A 21,674-nucleotide genomic window follows, 5' to 3' on the forward strand; every position below is an offset into this window, starting at 1 on the left:
ACACATGTATTGCGATAGCACAACCGTAATGTCATCAAACGCGTCAATAATAAAATAGATCAGTGCAGAGCAAACCTACGAACTTAAAACAACCAAGCAGAACAGGTAGACATTGTGTCTGCAGACAAAAAAACAGTAAAACTATCAAAAAGAAACAGTCTAATAAAACCTTGAAAGTTTGGTGCTTTAATGCCATTATGCTTGCCTCTGTCCCCTGTCCCTGACACCCCCCCCCCCCCACCCCCACCACGCCGCGCAGATGCTCATCACTGCCAGCCAGATCCAGTGGACCACCGACGTCACCAAGTCTCTGATGATCGGCAAGGAGCGCGCAGACAAGACGGCCCTCAAATCCATGAAGAAGAAGCAGGTGAGCGGCCGACGCGGGGGTGACGAGCTCCGCCCCTTTCTTTAGCACAGGAGCACGCAGCTTTGAGCGAGGCTCTGAGTGTGCACTGTGCAGCTAACAAGCTCCGCCTCTTTCTTTAGCACAGAGGCACGCAGCCCTGAGTGAGGCCCTGAGTGTGCACTGCGCAGCTAACAAGCTCCGCCTCTTTCTTTAGACAGAGCACGCAGCCCTGAGTGCGCACTGCGCAGCTAACAAGCTCCGCCCCTTTCTTTAGCACAGACGCACGCAGCCCTGAGTGTGCACTGCGCAGCTAACAAGCTCCGCCTCTTTCTTTAGCACAGACGCACACAGAAGCACACAGCACACTGCGCAGCTGAGGTGGAAATGAGTGGTGCTGCTGTTATACGCTGAAGCGCATGCAGGTGCAGGAGAGAGCTTACGCCGCACGATGCAGCATTTTAAACGCCAGAGCCCTGAAGTGGCCCAGGTGCCTCTCGTCACTGTGCGCAGTCTGCGCGTCACGGAGAAAAACCGCCGTTGTGAACAGCGTCGCTCCCACTGAAGTGACGCAGCGTAGAGTAAAAGAGCGGAATTGTTCCAGCGTCCGTTGGCCTTGAAATAAGTACCAGTGAGCGCAATAATAGCATTTAACACCTTTGGCATTTTTCTTCTGAGAGCAGATAAAGTGTGTGTGTAAAGCTCGCTGTTGCTGTCACGATGAATATTATCGATATTGTCCCGGGGTGTGTTCTACATGAGCAGTTCATTTCCTTTTGCAGGGTGCGTGCTCGTTTTTTAGTGAATGTGTTATAAACGTGTTGTAGCGAGATTTATTTTTTTATTTGCTCAAAATGGAAATGGCGTTTCATTAGAATTCTCCTTTCAAAAACATCAGAGCAAAAGTGACTGCGACTTGTGATTTCAGGGCGAAAAGTGATTCAGTTCTGCGTTTTAATCAAACTCGTGGGCCCTGATTACTTCTGTGTTCCGTGTTAAAGAAACGTCGCACTTGAACAGGTGAACGGCGTCACGGAGGGCAAGAGCAGAGCAACAGATCGTTTTGAATGCTGCGAAAATGTGTCGCCTTGATTGGGCATTCACTTGAATTGTGTCTAGTAATCATAGCCACAACGCTCGGTATTAGCAGAAATACTACCGGGGCTATAAAAAGCTTGTTTTGTATGCGCCGTGACGCAGTGCGCCGGGGTAGGCACAGGAAAGTGAGAAACTGTGAAAATGTCATCACCTGATTTTATTTTCATTTTTATTTTTTGAAAGAAAAAAAAAAACTTGGATGCTCTTCACGGGAAATGAAATAAAAAAAACAAAAACTTGCTCGCTCTGCACGAAGAACAGGGGGTAGGTAGACGCCTACATTAAGGCATCTGCCCCCAAAAAAATGGGGCGGTCTGAACAGACCGTGCCCTGACCCCTGGGCCAGACAAGGGCAAAAGGGGAACGTCCTCGGCTGATTATCAGTCAGGCCCGGGTGCGAATGCCTGCAGCTCACACGGCTGCTCTCTCCGGCTCTGAGCGCCTGGGCCAAGTTCACTTCGTGTATACGGACATTTCATTTTATGTGCTAACAGTTTTTCTATACATCACACTTCCCACAAATACTCAGTAACACAGCCAGTAATGGGCAGCCTGTGCCCTGAGGTGAGAAGGGCTGTCACATGACCACGCCGGGGAAGATTCTGGAAAAGCTGTGTAGCCGCAGGCATTATTCCAGCGCTGCTCAATCGCGAACGTTTTTGAAATGTCGCACTGATCAACGTGTACGTTTAAAAATGACCGAATTTACAGCGTTCTGAATTCGTCACGTGAATTTTACGTGTCCTCCTTTGTCTTTTGTGAACAATGCACGTGGAAGTCCAAAAGGCGTGATAATAATTGATTTGTGTGTTTGTGTTTTCAGCTGTGTCTCGTGCGCCGTATCATGACGTTGACACGTATAAATTTGAGCGCCTTGCTTACACAAAGAAATTTGTCAGGGCTTGTTTGCTGACGTCTCATAGGACACAATGCTGCTAGTGACTGACATTTAATTTGATGTTTGCGAACGAGCGCTGAATACTTTGTTGGCATTTCAAAAGGAGCTGCGGTAGCTTGTTAGCTACAATGAAGTCCTGGCCCATCAGTGAAACACTGGGGCCCTTTCATGTTTTTGTTCCGCGTAATCATTTTTGTAGTTCAAATTTTGAAGCGTGCCTCTTTACAAAATGAGCTTGTTTGGGATAATTGTCCCTCGCCGTTGTCAGGAACTCTGAGCTGTAATCTGCTTTGCTTGGTTACCGCTCACGCCGAACACCGTGGCCCGAACTCGGCCGGTCGCCGATGAACATCACCCAGCCAGTGCGAGTGTGCATGTGTGTGTGTGTGCGTGTGTGTGCGTGTGTGTGGTGGTCGTGGGGGTGTGTGTCGCGAGAGCGTGCTGCATTATGGGATCGCTGTGGACCCGGCCGCAGGTGTCGATGCTGCGGCGGTACTCGGAGGCCATCCGCGGGAACCTGTCCAAGATCCTGCGGCTGAAGATCGTGGCGCTGGTGACCGTGGAGGTCCACAACCGCGACGTCATCGACAAGCTGGCCAAGGCCGGGTGCTGCGACGTGTCCTCCTTCGATTGGCTGAGCCAGCTGCGTCTGTACTGGGATAAGGTGAGGGGCGGGGGGGGGGCAGAGACACAAGAGGTGGGTTGGGGGGCGGTGAGGGGGATGTTGAAACAGTCAGGTAAGAGCGGGGCAGATTCCCCTTCACCCCAAACCCTCTCGTCTGCGCAGGACGTGGACGACTGCATCATCAGACAGACCAACACGCGCTTCCTGTACGGATACGAGTACCTGGGCAACTCCGGCCGCCTGGTCATCACCCCCCTCACTGACAGGTAAACCCCGCCCCCCTCCGCTGATGTCGTCACCATTGCCCTTATCACGGCTGTAGCTGTTATCGCGCGTCACCGTGGAGATCTGGGGCCAGCATCAGCTGCGGTTATGAGGTCGGTCATAACAGACAGTGCAGGCATTAAGAGATCACACGTCCTGCCGGTCCAGCGCTAAGCGATGAAGCGCTCAGCGAGGCGGTCTCCACGTTACTCAGGGCAGGGAGTGGGGAAGCGGACGCCGCGTGCCTGCGTGCTGCTGTGCCTCTGACTGTGCCCCCACCCCCTCCCCCCCCCCACAGGTGCTACATGACCCTAACCACGGCCCTGCACCTGAACCGGGGGGGCTCCCCCAAGGGCCCGGCCGGCACGGGGAAGACGGAGACGGTGAAGGACCTGGGCAAGGCCATGGGCATGTACGTCATCGTGGTCAACTGCTCCGAGGGCCTGGACTTCAAATCCATGGGCCGCATGTACTCTGGCCTGGCTCAGGTACGGGACAGCACAGGCAACACAGGCACTGTACAGCACATGTAACACAGGCAGTGTACAGCACATGTAACACAGGCACTGTACGGCACAGGCAACACAGGCACTGTACAGCACAGGCAACACAGGCACTGTACAGCACAGGCAACACAGACACTGTACAGCACATGTAACACAGGCAGTGTACAGCACATGTAACACAGGCTCTGAACAACACAGGCAACACAGGCACTGTACAGCACAAGGAACACAGGCACTGTACAGCACAGGCAACACAGTCACTGTACAGCACAGGTAACACAGGCAGTGTACAGCACAGGCAACACAGGCACTGAACAACACATGTAACACAGGCACTGAACAGCACAGGCACTGTACAGCTCAGGCAACACAGGCACTTTACTGGGAGCTTGCTCACTTTTAACACATACTGTAGTCTAAAAAACGGTACCCCTGTGAAGACCGCCCTTTCAGAAACCCTGAATGTGGAGTTACTGCACAAAGCAGGAAGTGCACCGTGCAGAATGACGCCGCTGTTGTACAGCGCAGGTTCTGCTCAGCACAGCCCCGGCCTGTTAAACCGTACGGCCCTCACACACACACTCGTGTTTTTCTCCCCCGGCAGACGGGCGCGTGGGGCTGCTTCGACGAGTTCAACCGCATCAACATCGAGGTGCTGTCGGTGGTGGCGCAGCAGATCCTGTCCATCCTCTCCGCCCTGGCCGCCGGGGCCACCAACTTCACGTTCGAGGGCCGGGACATCCGCCTGGTGTGGTCCTGCGGCATCTTCATCACCATGAACCCCGGTACAGCCGTTTCACATTCCTTACCCGGGTGTACAACGCTTATTACATGGGTGTAGATCATTTAGTACGCCGGTGTATGTCATTCATTTATTACACATGTGTAAGTCATTTATTACACAGACATACAGTTTCCTTACATAGTTATAGCAACGTTCACTACAGATTAGTAAATAATTTATTACGCAAGTGTAATGCCTGTATTACACGGGCATGCAGCTTCTTTACATAGGCATACGCATTTAATTATTCAGCCATTAGAGTATGCTTACACCAGCATATAGCGTTTATTACATTGTCATACACACTTTATTACACAGACATATAGCATCCTTACAACAGCACAAAGTGTTTATTACACAGACATTCAGCATCCTTATATTTGGCACACAGCTTTATTACACTGACAGTATTCTTGCAAAGGCATGTGTGCTTTAAAACATAGCATCCTTCACAGGCATATACCATTCATTATACTGTCAAACGTGATTGTCTGGAGTTTTATCGTTTTTTATTGGGTTTTATTGTTTTATTGATTGATCGTTTTTAATGATTGTTAGATTTTTTTTCTTTTGGATTCTTTTAGGATTTGCTTTTATTGTTTGTTGATGGTTTTTATATAGATCGTTTCTCTTATTTATTTCGTACATCTATTAAAAAAAAAAAAGAAAAAAAAAGAATGATGAGCCAAGCTGGGCTGAATGGCCTGGTACAGTATGGTCATCACTTTTTCTCGTGTTCTTATGTTGTTCTAATTCATAGCACAATAGGCCTGTACTGTTCAAACATATACAATGTGTGTACAGCTATGCGGCAGTAATAACACTGGTGTACAGTGTCTTCAGTCACATAGCACTCCGCACACATGCATATTCATTGGCCAGGGATTTAGCATTTCGGTCAGCAGCCGTGACACACAGCCCCCCCCCCCCCCCGTGCACGTACCGCAGTCTGGGACGGAGACACAAACGCGCACGGTGACCTTCTCTCACCATGGCAACCGAAACGAAATGCGGAGCCCCAAGCTCAGAATTACAGCTTCGGCGGTGACCCCCACACCCTCACCCCCCCGCCCCCCCCCTCGTTCTCTGACCTCCCGGTGTGCCCCCTCCCCCCACCGCCCCCCCTCGTTCTCTGACCCCCCCCGGTGTGCCCCCCCCTCTCCAGGCTACGCCGGGCGCACGGAGCTCCCAGACAACCTGAAGTCCATGTTCCGGCCCATCTCCATGGTGGTGCCGGACTCCACGCTCATCGCCGAAATCACGCTGTTCGGGGAGGGCTTCAACAACTGCAAGGTACGCCTCGCGCCTCACGCCAAGGGCCCGCGCCACCCGGGCACTGAGCCCGCCCCTCCACACCGCGGTGTAGCCTTCCCCCCGATGTTCCCCACCACCGCCCGTCGCTCGGGATGAGCGCGCCCGCCCAATGAGCGTAGTTTAAGGTGACGCGCCGTCGGCCGGTACGGAGATCTCGCCAGCGCCGCGGCAGCGCCGTGGAAACCGCGCGGCGGACGCTCCTCCCCTGACCCGCGCGGCCCCTCTGCGTTGCTGACACGCGATCACCGCTCCACGGGGGGGGGGGGGGACGGAGGGGCAGCTGCGTGCCGCTCGCCGGTCGGGGACACCGCCACCAATGAGCCGAGAGGAAGCGGGCAGGAAGCGGCCATCTCCTGCCAGAGCCCGGCTGCTGCCTTCTGGGGATAGATATGAGCGTGGGGGGGGGTGGGGTGGGGGGTGGGGGCAGGGGAGGGGCGGAGGGGGCAGGGGGCCCTTCTCACATCACATCAAGCACTGGTTCTGAAGTGACTGAAGTCAGAGCTTATGCAAATGCAGGGGGGGGGGAAGGGTTTGTGGGTGTGGGGGCGGGCGGGGGGTGCTTTTTGGCACGCATATAAGCAAATACGTGTTTTAATTTAGAACTACACCACTGCTTCGGCCCCGCAGCAAAGCTTCTGACTCAAACCGACGACCCCATGGGGTACTGGCAGAGGTTTTTGAATTTTTTGGAAGGATAAAACATCCTAAAAAAAATATTGCCCTGCAGCGTAGGTCTACCAGGTACCGCTTTTCAGCCAGTCATTTGTGTCGCATGTTTGGTTTTGATAGTTTCAGGGATTTTTCACCAAAGCTAAGTTATAGTTTTGTGCAGTTATTGAATTCATCCAGGACTTCACTTGGATCATGACCCACAACAAGTTGTATGATGGACAGTAACTCAGGAATATGTCCCTGCATCTCCTAATGCGAAAATATGGTACTGTGCTTATTGTGTGAGTGTGAGTGTGTGTGCCTGTGCGTGTGCATGTGTTTGCTTGGGTGTGTGTTCATGTGCGTGTGTGTGTGCATGTGTGCATGCGCTTGTGCATGTGTATGCTTGTGTATGAGGATTTTGTGTGTTCATGTGTGTGTGTGTGTGTGATTGTGTGAGGATTGTGTGTGTGTGTGTGTGTGTGTATGTGTGAGGATGTGTGTGTGTGTGTGTGTCTGTGTGTGTGTGTGGTGTGTGAGTGAGCATATGTGTATGTAGGTTGTGAGCTTCAGATAGGTTAAATGAGCTGTACACCGTGTATTCACTGCAGCGTGTGTTTGTGTGTATTCACTGCAGCGTGTGTGTGTGTTTCCTGTGCGTCTCAGATGCTGGCGAAGAAGGTGTTCACTCTGTACTCGCTGGCGGTGCAGCAGCTGTCCAAGCAGGACCACTACGACTTCGGCCTGCGCGCCCTGACCTCGCTCCTGCGCTACGCGGGGAAGAAGCGCCGCGTCTGCCCCGACAGCGGAGACGAGGAGGTGCGGCCGCCGGCCCACGTGACCTTTCACCCCCATCTGCCTGCCCGCCCGCCCCCCCCCCCCCCCCCCCCCCCCCGCATCCTGTGGCAAGGGTCGTTTCAACGGCTTGCCGTCTGTCTGAGAGCGGGACACGAGCATGAAGGCGCTGAGCAGCACCGATCACCAAAAAAACGAAACAAAAATAAATAAAAGAGTCTCCTCTCGCTCCCTGGTGGGATCTGAGATGCAGCTCGGGAAAAAAAAAAAAGTTTGAAGGACAAACTTTAATTGGTTTGCCTCGGGGCCCGGTTTTGAAAGCTTAAAATTGAAAGGAGAGAAAAGTACAAACAGTAAAACAGCGGCATCAGCCTGATATTAAGTTTCAAGTTCACGCGACGCAGCAAGTTTGCGAGCATCTTCGCCTAGCTAGCCGTGACCTAGCTGGTTAGAACGAGCTATCTAAGTTACAGGGTGAAACCGTGATGGTATGCTGTCCCCTTGTTGTGTGTTCTGGCTTGATAGCAAACTTTCCCTGAAGCAAATTCTGACATTCGTTGCATATAAATGATGCAACAAACTCAACCTTCCCAGGTTTGGTTTAAACAGCTTCACATTTACCATAATACAAATAAAGTAGCTGGCGGCAACTACCTGTCTGTCTATTTTAGCTGTAGTTATGAGTTAGTTTTGTAAACAGCTTAAGCTCACAGCAGGCTTGTAGTAGGTTATACTTAGAGAAACAATGTCTAGCAGTAGAAGTGGTGCTTCTCAGCTAGCTTTACGGAGCACAAGCGATGTGATAGGGGTAGGGGAGATTTGGTATGTCTAGCTTAAAAAATGTTGGAGGAGTTTGGTCCACAAGATCTGGAATAATGAAGATCAGACAGTTGAGTAGTAAAGCTTTCTAATAATTAAAAAAAAAAAAAAAAAAAAAAAAACCACTTCCTGTTCTCTGAGTTTAGAAAGTTTCATGCAGTCTTATTTTCGGTTTGATATGCACTGTGAAAATGTCAAAGACCTTTAACGGTCTTAGACACAGTGTCTCTGACCCGCCTTTCGCCCTCCCCGCAGATCCTGCTGATGTCCATGAAGGACATGAACATCGCCAAACTGACGGCTGTCGACCTGCCGCTCTTCAGTGGTATCGTCCAGGACCTGTTTCCTGGCGTGGACACCCCCACCATCGACTACGGAAAGGTACGGTCCGACAGGGCCATGCAGGCTGGCCAGTGCATTACAAACCTCAGTACTGAGTTAGAGAACAGTTAGGACCCAGTTTCACGCTGAGTAAAAAGCTGCATTTCATACGCTGGGTTACCAGCCAATTAGGGTCATGTGACCTGGCCAATGATTTCCTACAAGATGAAGTGAGAATCTAGCGAATAGAAAATTAGCATTGTGACTGGATTTGTATTGTTAGCGTTGATGAATAAACCTAAGTCCTGCTTGGAGCACACGTTGGCGAATGAGTTTTCCCGCGGGCGGTGAGTTCCCTGCCGAGCGTGTGAGTTTCTCCGCCCCCCCCCGCCCCCCCCCCGTGCCGCACGCAGCTGCAGAAAACCATCGAGGCGGAGCTGCGGCAGAGCGGCCTGCAGGTCACGCCCTTCACCGTCACCAAGGTGATCCAGCTGTACGAGACCAAGAACTCCCGCCACTCCACCATGATCGTGGGCAAGACCGGCAGCGGCAAGACCGTCACCTGGAGGACGCTGCAGAGCGTGCTCACCACAATGCACCGCAAGGGCGACCCCAGCTACAACGTGGTCCGGGTGAGTCCGTCCGTCCGTCCGTCTGTGCGTCTCTCTGTCCGTCCGTCCGTCCGTCCGTCCGTCCGTCCGTCTCCACCAATGGTGGGACGCGTTGGTAACAACCAAGAGCTCCACCAATGGTGGGACGCGTTGGTAACAACCAAGAGCTCCACCAATGGTGGGACGCGTTGGTAACAACCAAGAGCTCCACCAATGGTGGGATGCGTTGGTAACAACCAAGAGCTCCACCAATGGTGGGACGCGTTGGTAACATCCAATCGAGCGACACCAACGGTTACTGTGGATGCTGTCTAGCTGCTGTGTGGTAATTCTCACTGGGATCCTGGACGTATAAGCAGAAAGTATTCCCCAGTCGCTGTCGCTATCGTTATGTATTGGCTGTTGACAACGTACGCCAGGATTGGTGGAGCTCATCTCTGTGTTTTCTGCGAGTAAGGCGATATCGTGGTGATCTTCTGGCTATAATACAGTCCCTGGTCACGTTCACACCGAAAGTTTTGCTCCAACAGCCACATGCATGTGTTTTTTTTTTTCTTGTCTTTTTTTGTCCGTTTCTCTCTGATTTACAGTCACAGGGCCGTATCCACTCAGATGGAATGAGACGTCCCCGGGGTCCTCTGGGAATTCATCTCTCTCTCTCTCTGTCTCTCTCTCTGTCTCTCCCTCTCTCTGTCATTATTAACTCCGTCCACTTTATGATCCTTCAAATGATCCCTGCGGCATAAATTATTTCGCCGCTCGGAGGAACCCGATGGATCTTTTTTAAACGGAGCGTCTCCAGCAGGACGGCGATAACTCAGCCGCCGCCGCCATCGCGGCTCGCCGCCGCAATTAAAGAGCCCAGCGCGGCGTTCGCCCCGCCGACAGGAAAATGGCGCACAGCTGGCCGGCTTTATCGCCAGCGCTCGGGCCTGAAAGGCGGGGCGGGGCTGGGCGGGGCGGTGTGGGGCGCGAAAGACGCGTTTCGGGGCGAATAAAGCCGAAGCCGGCTATCGATTTTTTTTTTTTTTAGAAAAAAGCGATCGCTCCGCCGGCTGTCTGTTCGCAGGCGATGTTCTCAGACTGCGTGGAGAGGAGCGCGCGTGGAAATAACTAAAATAGCAAATAAATTTACAGTTTTTTCTCGATGCGCGGGGAGAGGAGCGACAGCTCGTGAGCGGAGTGTCGCGGCGGCGTTGCTGGAATGCTAAGCGCGTCGCTGGAGCGGCGTCGTTTGAAGCTAACCCAGCTCTCCGCGGCTGTTCCGCGCCTCCGAAGCGTCTTCGTTTGAGCGGCGCGTTTAAAACTTTCGCCCCGCGTCACCTCTCCTCCTCCTCCCCCGTCTCCCAGGTGCAGTTTAAAATAGACGCAGGGTTTTGTGTTCCTGTGTGTGTGTGTGGTTCCTGTGTGTGTCGGTGTGTGTTCCTGTGTGTGTGTGTGTGTGTGTGTGTGTGTGTGTGTGTGTGTGTGTGCGTGTGTGTGTGTGTGTGTGTGTGTGTGTGTGTGTCTGTGTGTGTGTGCCTGTCTGGCACAGGTACATACTGAGATCATTAGCTGCTTTTTGCAGTTCACTGCTTTTCTTTTCCTGATTTCGTTCCTCAGCCCCCTACCCCCCCCCCCCCTCCCCCCACCACCACGTTACACAGCCCCCCTCACATCTTTTACTCTCCTCCTTTCTCGCCTTTTTCATAAACCCCTCCCTGTCACTCTCTCTCACTCGCCCTCCAATCCCTGAGTACTGCTGTGTGGCTTGATTTTTATTCTGCTGTTGCTGCTGTGTCCCTCTCCCCTGTGACTCACCCTGCACTCCAGAATGCCTATTTACATCCCCTCTCTCTCTCCCTCTCTATCTCTCTCTCTCTATCGCTCCCTCTCTCTCTCTCTCTATCGCTCTCTCTATCACTCTCTTTCTCTCTCTCTATCTCAGTCTCTCTTTCTCTCTCTATCGCTCTCTCTCCCTCCCTCTCTCTCTATCGCTCTCTCTCTCCCTCCCTCTCTCTCTCCCTCTCTATCGCTCTCTCTCTCTCGCTCTCATTCTCCCTCTCTCTCGCTCTCTCTCTATCACTCTCTTTCTATCTCAGTCTCTTTTTCTCTCTCTATCGCTCTCCCTCCCTCCCTCTCTCTCTCTTGCTCTCTCTCTCTCCCTCCCTCTCTCTCTATCACTTTCTTTCTCTCTCTCTTTCTCTCTCTATCGCTCTCTCCCTCTCTCTCTCTATCGCTCCTTCTCGCTCTCACCTCTCTTTTGCTCCTCTCTACTCACTCTCTCTCTTCTTTCTCTATCTCTCCCCGCCGTTCCACCCTCTTTTCCTTCTCACGTGTTCTGCATTCATTTATGGCGTCTGTGTCTCTCCCACCATGCGAGCGTCACCTCCCCCCGTTTCTCATTATTCCTGTCTCACTTTTTAATTCGCTAACCCCTCCCCCCATCCTCGTCTTTACACCTGCAACTGTGTTCCACAGCACGTGCCCACCTCTCCGTCTTTTCATCCCCCTCTCCGTCTCTACCTCCCGCTCTTCCAGCAACATGCTCCCTTATCTTACCGTCCCACCCGCCCCCTCCCTCCCTCCCTCACCCTCTCATCCCTTTGTCTTTTTATCCCTCCATCTCCCTGACCTCTGTGACCTCTGACCCCATCAGGAGTGCCCTCTGAACCCCAAGGCCGTGAGTCTGGGGGAGCTGTACGGGGAGTACGACCTCTCCACCAACGAGTGGACGGACGGGGTGCTGTCGTCCCTCATGAGGGGGGCCTGCGCAGGTACTGCCGAATCCTGGGGGGGCGGGGGGGGCGGGGGGGCGGGTGTACAGAGGGAGAAATGGAAAATGAACAGACAGAGACGCAGACGTGTAGGCATATATAACCAGCTGAGAGACACAGACACAGACATGTAGGCATATATAACCAGCTGAGAGACACAGACACAGACATGTAGGCATATATAACCAGCTGAGAGACACAGACACAGACATGTAGCATATATAACCAGCTGAGAGACACAGACACAGACATGCAGGCATATATAACCAGCTGAGAGACCGAACGACTAGAAACACGACAGACACAGACATGTAGGCATATATAACCAGCTGAGAGACACAGACACAGACATGTAGGCATATATAACCAGCTGAGAGACACAGACACAGACATGTAGGCATATATAACCAGCTGAGAGACACAGACACAGACATGTAGGCATATATAACCAGCTGAGAGACACAGACACAGACATGCAGGCATATATAACCAGCTGAGAGACACAGACACAGACATGTAGGCATATATAACCAGCTGAGAGACACAGACACAGACATGTAGGCATATATAACCAGCTGAGAGACACAGACACAGACATGCAGGCATATATAACCAGCTGAGAGACACAGACACAGACATGTAGGCATATATAACCAGCTGAGAGACACAGACACAGACATGTAGGCATATATAACCAGCTGAGAGACACAGACACAGACATGTAGGCATATATAACCAGCTGAGAGACACAGACACAGACATGTAGGCATATATAACCAGCTGAGAGACACAGACACAGACATGTAGGCATATATAACCAGCTGAGAGACACAGACAAGACAAGCATAAAGGGAGCAAGACAGACATTATATAACCAGCTGAGAGAACCAGACACAGACATGTAGGCATATATAACCAGCTGAGAGACACAGACACAGACATGTAGGCATATATAACCAGCTGAGAGACACAGACACAGACATGTAGGCATATATAACCAGCTGAGAGACACAGACACAGACATGTAGGCATATATAACCAGCTGAGAGACACAGACACAGACATGTAGGCATATATAACCAGCTGAGAGACACAGACACAGACATGTAGGCATATATAACCAGCTGAGAGACACAGACACAGACATGTAGGCTTATACGCTAGACCGCACTGAGATATAACGCGAGAGACACAGACACAGACATGTAGGCATATATAACCAGCTGAGAGACACAGACACAGACATGTAGGCATTATATAACCAGCTGAGAGACACAGACACAGACATGTAGGCATATATAACCAGCTGAGAGACACAGACACAGACATGTAGGCATATATAACCAGCTGAGAGACACAGACACAGACATGTAGGCATATATAACCAGCTGAGAGACACAGACACAGACATGTAGGCATATATAACCAGCTGAGAGACACAGACACAGACATGTAGGCATATATAACCAGCTGAGAGACACAGACACAGACATGTAGGCATATATAACCAGCTGAGAGACACAGACACAGACATGTAGGCATATATAACCAGCTGAGAGACACAGACACAGACATGTAGGCATATATAACCAGCTGAGAGACACAGACACAGACATGTAGGCATATATAACCAGCTGAGAGACACAGACACAGACATGTAGGCATATATAACCAGCTGAGAGACACAGACACAGACATGTAGGCATATATAACCAGCTGAGAGACACAGACACAGACATGTAGGCATATATAACCAGCTGAGAGACACAGACACAGACATGTAGGCATATATAACCAGCTGAGAGACACAGACACAGACATGTAGGCATATATAACCAGCTGAGAGACACAGACACAGACATGTAGGCATATATAACCAGCTGAGAGACACAGACACAGACATGTAGGCATATATAACCAGCTGAGAGACACAGACACAGACATGTAGGCATATAATAACCAGACTGAGAGACACAGAGCCACAGACATGTAGGCATATATAACCAGCTGAGAGACACAGACACAGACATGTAGGCATATATAACCAGCTGAGAGACACAGACACAGACATGTAGGCATATATAACCAGCTGAGAGACACAGACAGACATGTAGGCATATATACCAGCTGAGAGACACAGACACGATGTAGGCATATAACTGAAAAACAGCATGCTTGGAAGACACAGACACAGACATGTAGGCATATATAACCAGCTGAGAGACACAGACACAGACATGTAGGCATATATAACCAGCTGAGAGACACAGACACAGACATGTAGGCATATATAACCAGCTGAGAGACACAGACACAGACATGTAGGCATATATAACCAGCTGAGAGACACAGACACAGACATGTAGGCATATATAACCAGCTGAGAGACACAGACACAGACATGTAGGCATATATAACCAGCTGAGAGACACAGACACAGACATGTAGGCATATATAACCAGCTGAGAGACACAGACACAGACATGTAGGCATATATAACCAGCTGAGAGACACAGACACAGACGTGTAGGCATATATAACCAGCTGAGAGACACAGACACAGACATGTAGGCATATATAACCAGCTGAGAGACACAGACACAGACATGTAGGCATATATAACCAGCTGAGAGACACAGACACAGACGTGTAGGCATATATAACCCGCTGAGGCAGGCTGCTGCTGCTTTGTCACATCCCCCCAGGCCCGCTGCGCTTCAGAGAGCTGTGCACCTGTGGCAGCGGCGTCGTCCCACGCAGGGTGGGGGGGGGGAGGGGGGGGTGTAAAACCGGCATGCTGCTCCGACGGGCGCATTTCCCTCCCGAGGGCTCGGGGTGGTGGTGGGGTGGGTGGGGGGGGGATTTCTGCTCTCCATTCTCCACGCTCAGCGCTTTAGTGCTTTAATGGAAGTCATTATTCCCCGGCAGAGTCCCATTACCTCTGTCTTCACCTCAGCTTTTTTTTTTTTCCTTTTCTTTTTTTTGCCCTCCAGCTCCGCGGCGTCTCTTCCGAGCCCCTGCAGGAGGCCGGTGGTGCTAAAGCCCCCCCCCCCCCCGCTGCACACCCCCCCCATTCCCTCGCTCCGCCGATTAGGCCCCTTCACCCCGTTCCCCCCCCTCCCTCCGTTCCCCCCCCCCCTCCCCCTCCCTGGCGATTGGGGGCGGACCCCCTGGCCCCGCGCGGGTTCAGCCAGTTCGCTCGGAGCACGGAGAGAAGCGCTCGCGCCGGGAAAGATGTTCTTTCCTCCGGGCTGGGGGGGGGAGGAGGGCGGGGTTTGTGGGTGGTGGGGGGGGTCACTTCCATTTCAGCTCTGTCAATTTTAGCGAATGAATTTAAGCTCCGTTCACAACCTGAAAAACACCCGTAATGCTCCGTGAGCATTTTTCCTCTAGCAATCAATCCACTTTAAATTACTCTCCTGAACTGGCTGAATTGAGAGTGAATTGAATTGAATTGACCCCAGTTCTGTCACGCGCTCCATGAAAGCTGTGCAGAACGTGCGTTTTCATCGGTATAATTACCGTATTTTGATTGGCTGTTTTGTATCGTCACTCGCACAAACTGATATGTGCCGCTGTTATGCGTGGACGCACGCTTCTGCAGGGACTGACATCGCAGCGTGCAGTTAGTATGGAGAGCGCAGACTTCCCAGTCTGCCTCAGGACCAGCAGAGCGGCGGGAATGAAGTCAGTGAACCCACTGTGGGAGCCCACTGGCATAGAACCCTGAGCGGCATCATCGCAGGGGAGGGCCAGCCCTCCGTTTGGCGAAGGGCAAACGCAGTTCTGATTGGCCGTTGCCTTTACCAAACGGTAGTTCCAAGGTAGTAAAACTGCAGCTGTTCCCCCCGGGGGGGGGGCCTCGTCGAGTCTGAGACTGTGCCCGTGCAGTTTTCTGTCCCCGAGTGCCTTCTCTCCTTTTCCTGACTGCGCCAGCGTGGTATTCCGGTCCTCTGCCCGTGTGCCCGGGTGTGCCCACGCGCTGCTCCGCCCCAGCCCCGGCCCCGCCCCGCCCCGCCTTGTCCGCACCGGCTGTGACCCTGCTTACAGCTGTATCCCATCAGCCCCCAGGCACAGCCCCCGGGGAGAGCTGCAACGGGCTCTCTGATCTGGGCCACAGCGAGCGGGAACAACCCCCATACCCATCCGCCCCCCCGCCCCCCGCTCCCCGCCCAAGTGGTGTGCTCTTCCAGACACGAGGCAGCCCTGATTGCTCTGACAGCCACCAATCAGTCAATCACACAGAGAAACCAACGCCTTTCCTTTCGCCTTCTATGGTTTGTTTTCTTATTTACCGTCTCCTGCTGGAGTGTTATCTCTGGGGGGGAGGGGGGGGGGTTTTCAATCGCAATTCAAATAAATAATGTGTACATGTGTTCCCTGCTCGTCTCCTGTACACGTCTGCAGCAATTCCTCCAGCAATTCCTTTTGTGTATCTGATTTTTGTGCTGATGTGTGTGTGTGTATGTGTGTGTATTAGTGGGGTGTGTGTGTGTGTGTGTGTGTGTATGTGTGTGTATTAGTGGGGTGTGTGTGTGTGTGTGTGTGTGTGTATGTGTGTGTATTAGTGGGGTATGTGTGTGTGTGTGAGTGTGAGTGTTGTCTCTGCTGGATGTGCAGTGCGGCGGTGGTGTTGTGTCTAACTCGGCGCTCTCCTGCCCCAGATGAAAAGCCAGATGAGAAGTGGATCGTGTTCGACGGGCCGGTCGACACTCTGTGGATCGAGAGCATGAACTCCGTGATGGACGACAACAAGGTGCTGACGCTCATCAACGGAGAGAGGATCTCCATGCCAGAGCAGGTGTGTGCGCACGCTCGTACAGGTGTGTTCTCCCGTGTGCACAGAGACGACGTGAACCTGTCAGGAGCGCTGCATTACCTGTGTGTGCGTGACGCTGTGTGCAGGTGTCCCTGCTGTTCGAGGTGGAGGACCTGGCAGTGGCCTCTCCCGCCACAGTGTCCCGCTGCGGCATGGTCTACAACGACTACAGCGACCTGGGCTGGAGGCCCTTCGTCCAGTCCTGGATCGAGAAGCGCAACAAGGCAACTCCCCTCAGTCGCCTCGGCAACCTTACACGCAAAATGAGATGGCATGCTTTCTGTCTTCATCGCCAACATCTTCCTTGGCCTTTCCTCTCATTCCCCTCTTCCTCCTTTCCTCTTGTTCCCGTCTTCCTCATTCCCTTCTTCCCTCCTTTTCTCTCATTCCCTTCTTCCTCCTGTCCTCTTGTTCCCTTCTTCCCTCCTTTTCTCTCATTCCCTTCCTCCTCCTTTCCTCTTGTTCCCGTCTTCCTCATTCCCTTCTTCCCTCCTTTCCTCTCATTCCCTTCTTCCTCCTTTCCTCTCGTTCCCTTCTTCCCTCCTTTTCTCTCACTCCCTTCTTCCTCCTCCTCAGGTGGAGGTGGAGCACCTGAAGCGCCTGTTTGATAAGTACATAGAGCAGACCATCAGCTACAGGAAGGCGCACTGCAGCGAGCTGGTGTCCATCACGGAGCTCAACGGCGTGAGCTCGCTCTGCAGGCTGTACGACGCGCTGGCCACGCCCGAGAACGGGGTACTTCCACTTCCTGTGGTCACTTCCTGTGGTCCTGCTGACCCAACCCTCTGCCCTGGCCGCCACGTCTGCTGTATCTCTCTCAAATTCAACATCTCTTTTTTCCCCCGCCCCCTTCTCTCCTTTTCTCCTCTCTTGTCTGCTCTTCCTCTCCTTCACTGCCCTCTATGCCTCATTGACCTCTCTCGCTCTACCCATTCTTCTCTCTCTCTCTCTCTCCGTCTCTCTCTCTCTCTCTTTCTCCTCTCTCTCTCTCTCCCCCCCCCCCCCCCCCCCCCCAGGTGATGCCCTCAGACACTGAGCACTATGGTCGCATGGTGGAGCTCTGGTTCCTCTTCAGCCTCATCTGGTCAGTGTGCGCCTCTGTGGACGAGGACGGCCGCAAGATAATGGACAACTACCTGCGGGAGATAGAGGGGACCTTCCCCAACAAGGTGAGGAGTACGCAAGCACTCATACACACACACACTTACACACACACACATACGCACGTACACACATACACACTTACACAAGCACACACACACACATACACACTTACACAAGCACGCACACACACACACACACATACACAAGCACACACACACACACACACACACACACACACGTACACCACATGCTGTCAGTGTTCAGATGCATTTGCACAGTCACAGTGGTGGAAGTAATGTGTGATTTCTGAATCTTTCGTGTTGCTTTTTCCTCCCGCTCTCTCCACCAGGACACTATTTACGAGTACTACATCGACCCCAAGAACAAGTCCTGGGCCCCGTTTGAGGATAAACTGTGCAAAGGGTGGCGCTACCCCTGCAAGTGAGTGCTCCTGAGAGCTGATCCTCACTGCTCACTGTGCGGGGTGCCTTTAACCACACACGGCCTGGTCTTCCCTCTCATCCCTCCATCCCTCCTGTCCTCTCCCGCCATCCTGTCCTCCCTCTGTCTGTCCCCCAATCCCTCCATCCCTCCTGTCCTCTCCCACCATCCTGTCCTCCCTCTGTCTGTCCCCCAATCCCTCCATCCCTCCTGTCCTCTCCCACCATCCTGTCCTCCCTCTGTCTTTCCCCCGATCCCTCCATCCCTACTGTCCTCTCTCACCATCACTCCAACCCTCCTGTCCTCTCTCACCATCCTGTCCTCCCTCTGTCTTTCCCCCGATCCCTCCATCCCTCCTGTCCTCTCTCACCATCACTCCATCCCTCCTGTCCTCTCTCACCATCACTCCATCCCTCCTGTCCTCTCTCACCATCCCGTCCTCCCTTTCTCTTCCCTCTCCATCCCTCTATCCGTCCTGTCATCTCTCACCATCCCATCCACCCTCTGTCTTCTCTCTCCATCCCTCCATCCCTCCTGTCCTCTGTCACCATCCCATCATCCCTCCGCGTCTCTCCTTCCTTTTCTCTCCTCCAGCTCTCCCTTCTACAAGATCATGGTGCCGACGGTGGACACGGTGCGGTACAACTTCCTGGTGAAGGCCCTGGTGTGCGGGCAGTACCCGGTGCTGCTGGTGGGCCCCGTGGGCACGGGCAAGACCTCGGTGGCCCAGAGCGTCCTGCAGGGCCTGGACCCCTCCAAGTGGGCCATGCTCACCATCAACATGTCCTCCCAGGTGAGCCAATCAGCGGCATGCTCACCATCAACATGTCCTCCCAGGTCAGCCAATCAGCCGCCGCCGCCGCGTGGTTACCGCCCCTGTCCGCCGTCTGCACTCCGCCCTGCCGAGCCGCTCTGAAAGGCGACGGGACGCGGGGTGCGGGGCGCGGGGGCGCTTGATTTGGGATGCTGATTTGTCCGGCGCCAGTCTTTGGGTCAGCTTGGCCTTCGCTTCGGCGAGGGAGAGGAAGGGGGAGGAGGGGAAGTGGCGGGGTCCGCCGACGGCGCGGCGAGTGCTGCCACGGCAACTGCCCAAATCAGAGGCGTCATTACCGGCCCGCGGTCCGGTCCGGCCCGCCGTGGTGATTTACTGAGCCTGGAGATAGAGGTAATCAGCAGCGCAGCATCCCAACACCCACCCTCTGCCTCTCCCGCCCCCCTCCCTGTACCCCCCGTCCCCCCCCGTCCCCCCTCCAGACCACCTCTAACAACGTCCAGGCCATCATCGAGAGCAGGGTGGAGAAGCGCACCAAGGGCGTGTTCTTCCCCGTGGGGGGCAAGCGCATGCTGGCCTTCCTGGACGACCTGAACATGCCGGCGCTGGACGACTTCGGCTCCCAGCCCCCCCTGGAGCTGCTCCGCCTCTGGATCGACTACAGCTTCTGGTACGACAGGCAGAAGCAGACGATCAAGTGCATCAAGGTGAGAGAGAGGGAGAGAGAGAGGGAGGGAGGGAGGGAGAGGGGGGGTGTGCGGGTGTGTCTGTGTGTGTGTTTGTGTGTGTGACTATGTGTATGTGTGTGTGTGAATGTGTGCGTATTAGTGCATGCATGTGAGTGTGTGTGTGCGTGTGTGCGTGCATGTGTGTGTGTTAGTACATGCATATGTGTGTGTCTGTGTGTGTCAGTGCATGCATGTTACTGCATGCGTGTGAATATCTGTGTGTGTGTGTGTGTGTGTGTGTTTTTTTATGCAGTGTATGCTTTGTTTGAGCGTGTCGGCTTGTTTATGTAAGACACTGGAAGGGTTTTGAGTCCTGCGCACCTTGCCTGCCCTGGCAGGACATGTTCCTGATGGGAGCGATGGGGCCCCCTGGTGGAGGGAGGACTCACATCTCCGATCGTCTGCAGAGTCGCTTCAACCTGATCAACATGACCTTCCCCACGGTGAGAGTCCCGCAGCCGCGTCCGCTAGCCCTGCTTTCCCAGAAACCCTGTCGAATCTGCACCATGCGTCCTTCACCAAGCGGCACATGGGCCTGCTCGGGGCCTCATCTTCCCATTCATCACAACACTCGTCTGTCAGCTCACTTTAGTCGTAATGATAATGATGATGATGACAGTGATGATAATTGCCACTCAATCAAAAGAATGTAGAAGACCGTCATGGTGCGCAACTCTTAAATTTTCATCACTGTTTTTTTTAATTGTGCGCTCCATTTCCCGATGAATTTTGAAGTATTATCTGTTACTCCGTCACACCCGCCTTTCTTTCTCTCCTTTCTCTGACTTCCTGTCTCCGTCTCTCCTTCTCTCCGTCCAATCAGGAGTCTCAGATAAAGCGCATCTACGGGACGATGATCAACCAGAAGCTGCAGGACTTCGCCGAGGAGGTGAAGCCCATCGGGACGATCCTGACCCAGGCCACGCTCGAGCTGTACTACGCCATCGTCGGCCGCTTCCTGCCCACCCCCGCCAAGATCCACTACCTGTTCAACCTCAGGGACATCTCCAAGGTAGGGACCTGTCCAAGGTGGGGACATCTCCAAGGTAGGGACGACTCCATGGTAGGGACCTGTCCAAGCTAGGGAGCTCTCCAAGGTAGGGACAACTCCAGGGTAGGGACCTGTCCAAGGTAGGGACATCTCCAAGGTAGGGCCCTGTCCAAGGTAGGGACATCTCCAAGGTAGGGGCATATCCAAGGTAGGGACATCTCCAAGGTAGGGACCTGTCCAAGGAGGGACATCTCCAATGTAGGGACATTTTCAAGGATCCATTTCAAGAGATGTTTCCTTGGTAAGGAGCACTACACGATTCATACGAAGGGTTCACTGGTTAGTCAGTCTCGACGACCTCTCATATGTAGGGAGGGCTGTCTGGCCGGCCTCTGAGACGTCTTGCACCTCGTCGTTAAGTCCGCTCCTCCGGCCCTTCTCAGGTGTTCCAGGGGCTGCTGCGGGCCCACAAGGACTACCACGACACCAAGCAGAGCGTGACTCGCCTGTGGATCCACGAGTGCTTCAGGTACCGGAACCGCCGCCCGCGGCCTCGGCTGTGCCGTCCGCCCCTTACACAAGCAGCCTTTCTCCAGCGCTCACCTAGGCGTTCACTGCTGGAGCCTTTTTTTTTATCGTCCTTCTGGTTCCCCCCCCCTGCAGGGTGTTCTCAGACAGGCTGGTCGACCAGAGCGACCTGGAGGCCTTCTTGGCCATTCTCGCTGAGAAACTGGGCTCCCTGTTCGACCTCACCTACCACAACATCTGCCCCAACAAGCAGCCGCCTCTCTTCGGTACTCACCCCCCTTAAAGGTCGCGGGGTGGATGGTGGATTGGGTGGCCCCCTTATGGAATATTAATACACTGCAATATTGAAATGAAATACATTGTCGAAATATTGTAGCACTTCACGATACCAATATACCGTATAATTTGATAGATATTACAGTAAATATATTTTTTAAATACATTAGTGGGAAATATATTTTATTTCAAGAGACTACAGTATGTCTCATTCTCTGATGGGACCG

The 21,674-nt window shown here is 53.1% G+C and overlaps 1 protein-coding gene across 1 annotated transcript in view; it reads left to right on the forward strand.

Annotated features, from left to right (window-relative positions):
* dnah2 (dynein, axonemal, heavy chain 2) overlaps nucleotides 1–21,674 on the forward strand; it is a 110,076-nt gene that overhangs the window by 52,715 nt on the left and 35,687 nt on the right. The window contains exons 32-52 of the mRNA XM_064325217.1: nucleotides 260–370; nucleotides 2,818–3,006; nucleotides 3,130–3,233; nucleotides 3,530–3,719; nucleotides 4,342–4,522; nucleotides 5,687–5,814; nucleotides 7,153–7,305; nucleotides 8,356–8,481; nucleotides 8,835–9,053; nucleotides 11,671–11,788; nucleotides 16,453–16,589; nucleotides 16,694–16,831; nucleotides 17,184–17,342; nucleotides 17,624–17,776; nucleotides 18,061–18,152; nucleotides 18,747–18,945; nucleotides 19,407–19,631; nucleotides 19,991–20,095; nucleotides 20,476–20,664; nucleotides 21,087–21,172; nucleotides 21,307–21,437. Of these exons, the coding sequence (XP_064181287.1) occupies nucleotides 260–370; nucleotides 2,818–3,006; nucleotides 3,130–3,233; nucleotides 3,530–3,719; nucleotides 4,342–4,522; nucleotides 5,687–5,814; nucleotides 7,153–7,305; nucleotides 8,356–8,481; nucleotides 8,835–9,053; nucleotides 11,671–11,788; nucleotides 16,453–16,589; nucleotides 16,694–16,831; nucleotides 17,184–17,342; nucleotides 17,624–17,776; nucleotides 18,061–18,152; nucleotides 18,747–18,945; nucleotides 19,407–19,631; nucleotides 19,991–20,095; nucleotides 20,476–20,664; nucleotides 21,087–21,172; nucleotides 21,307–21,437 (3,133 nt within the window). The remainder of the gene's footprint in view (nucleotides 1–259; nucleotides 371–2,817; nucleotides 3,007–3,129; nucleotides 3,234–3,529; nucleotides 3,720–4,341; nucleotides 4,523–5,686; nucleotides 5,815–7,152; nucleotides 7,306–8,355; nucleotides 8,482–8,834; nucleotides 9,054–11,670; nucleotides 11,789–16,452; nucleotides 16,590–16,693; nucleotides 16,832–17,183; nucleotides 17,343–17,623; nucleotides 17,777–18,060; nucleotides 18,153–18,746; nucleotides 18,946–19,406; nucleotides 19,632–19,990; nucleotides 20,096–20,475; nucleotides 20,665–21,086; nucleotides 21,173–21,306; nucleotides 21,438–21,674) is intronic.

Source organism: Anguilla rostrata, chromosome 3 (assembly GCF_018555375.3).
Source record: "Anguilla rostrata isolate EN2019 chromosome 3, ASM1855537v3, whole genome shotgun sequence".
Lineage (NCBI taxonomy): Eukaryota > Metazoa > Chordata > Actinopteri > Anguilliformes > Anguillidae > Anguilla > Anguilla rostrata.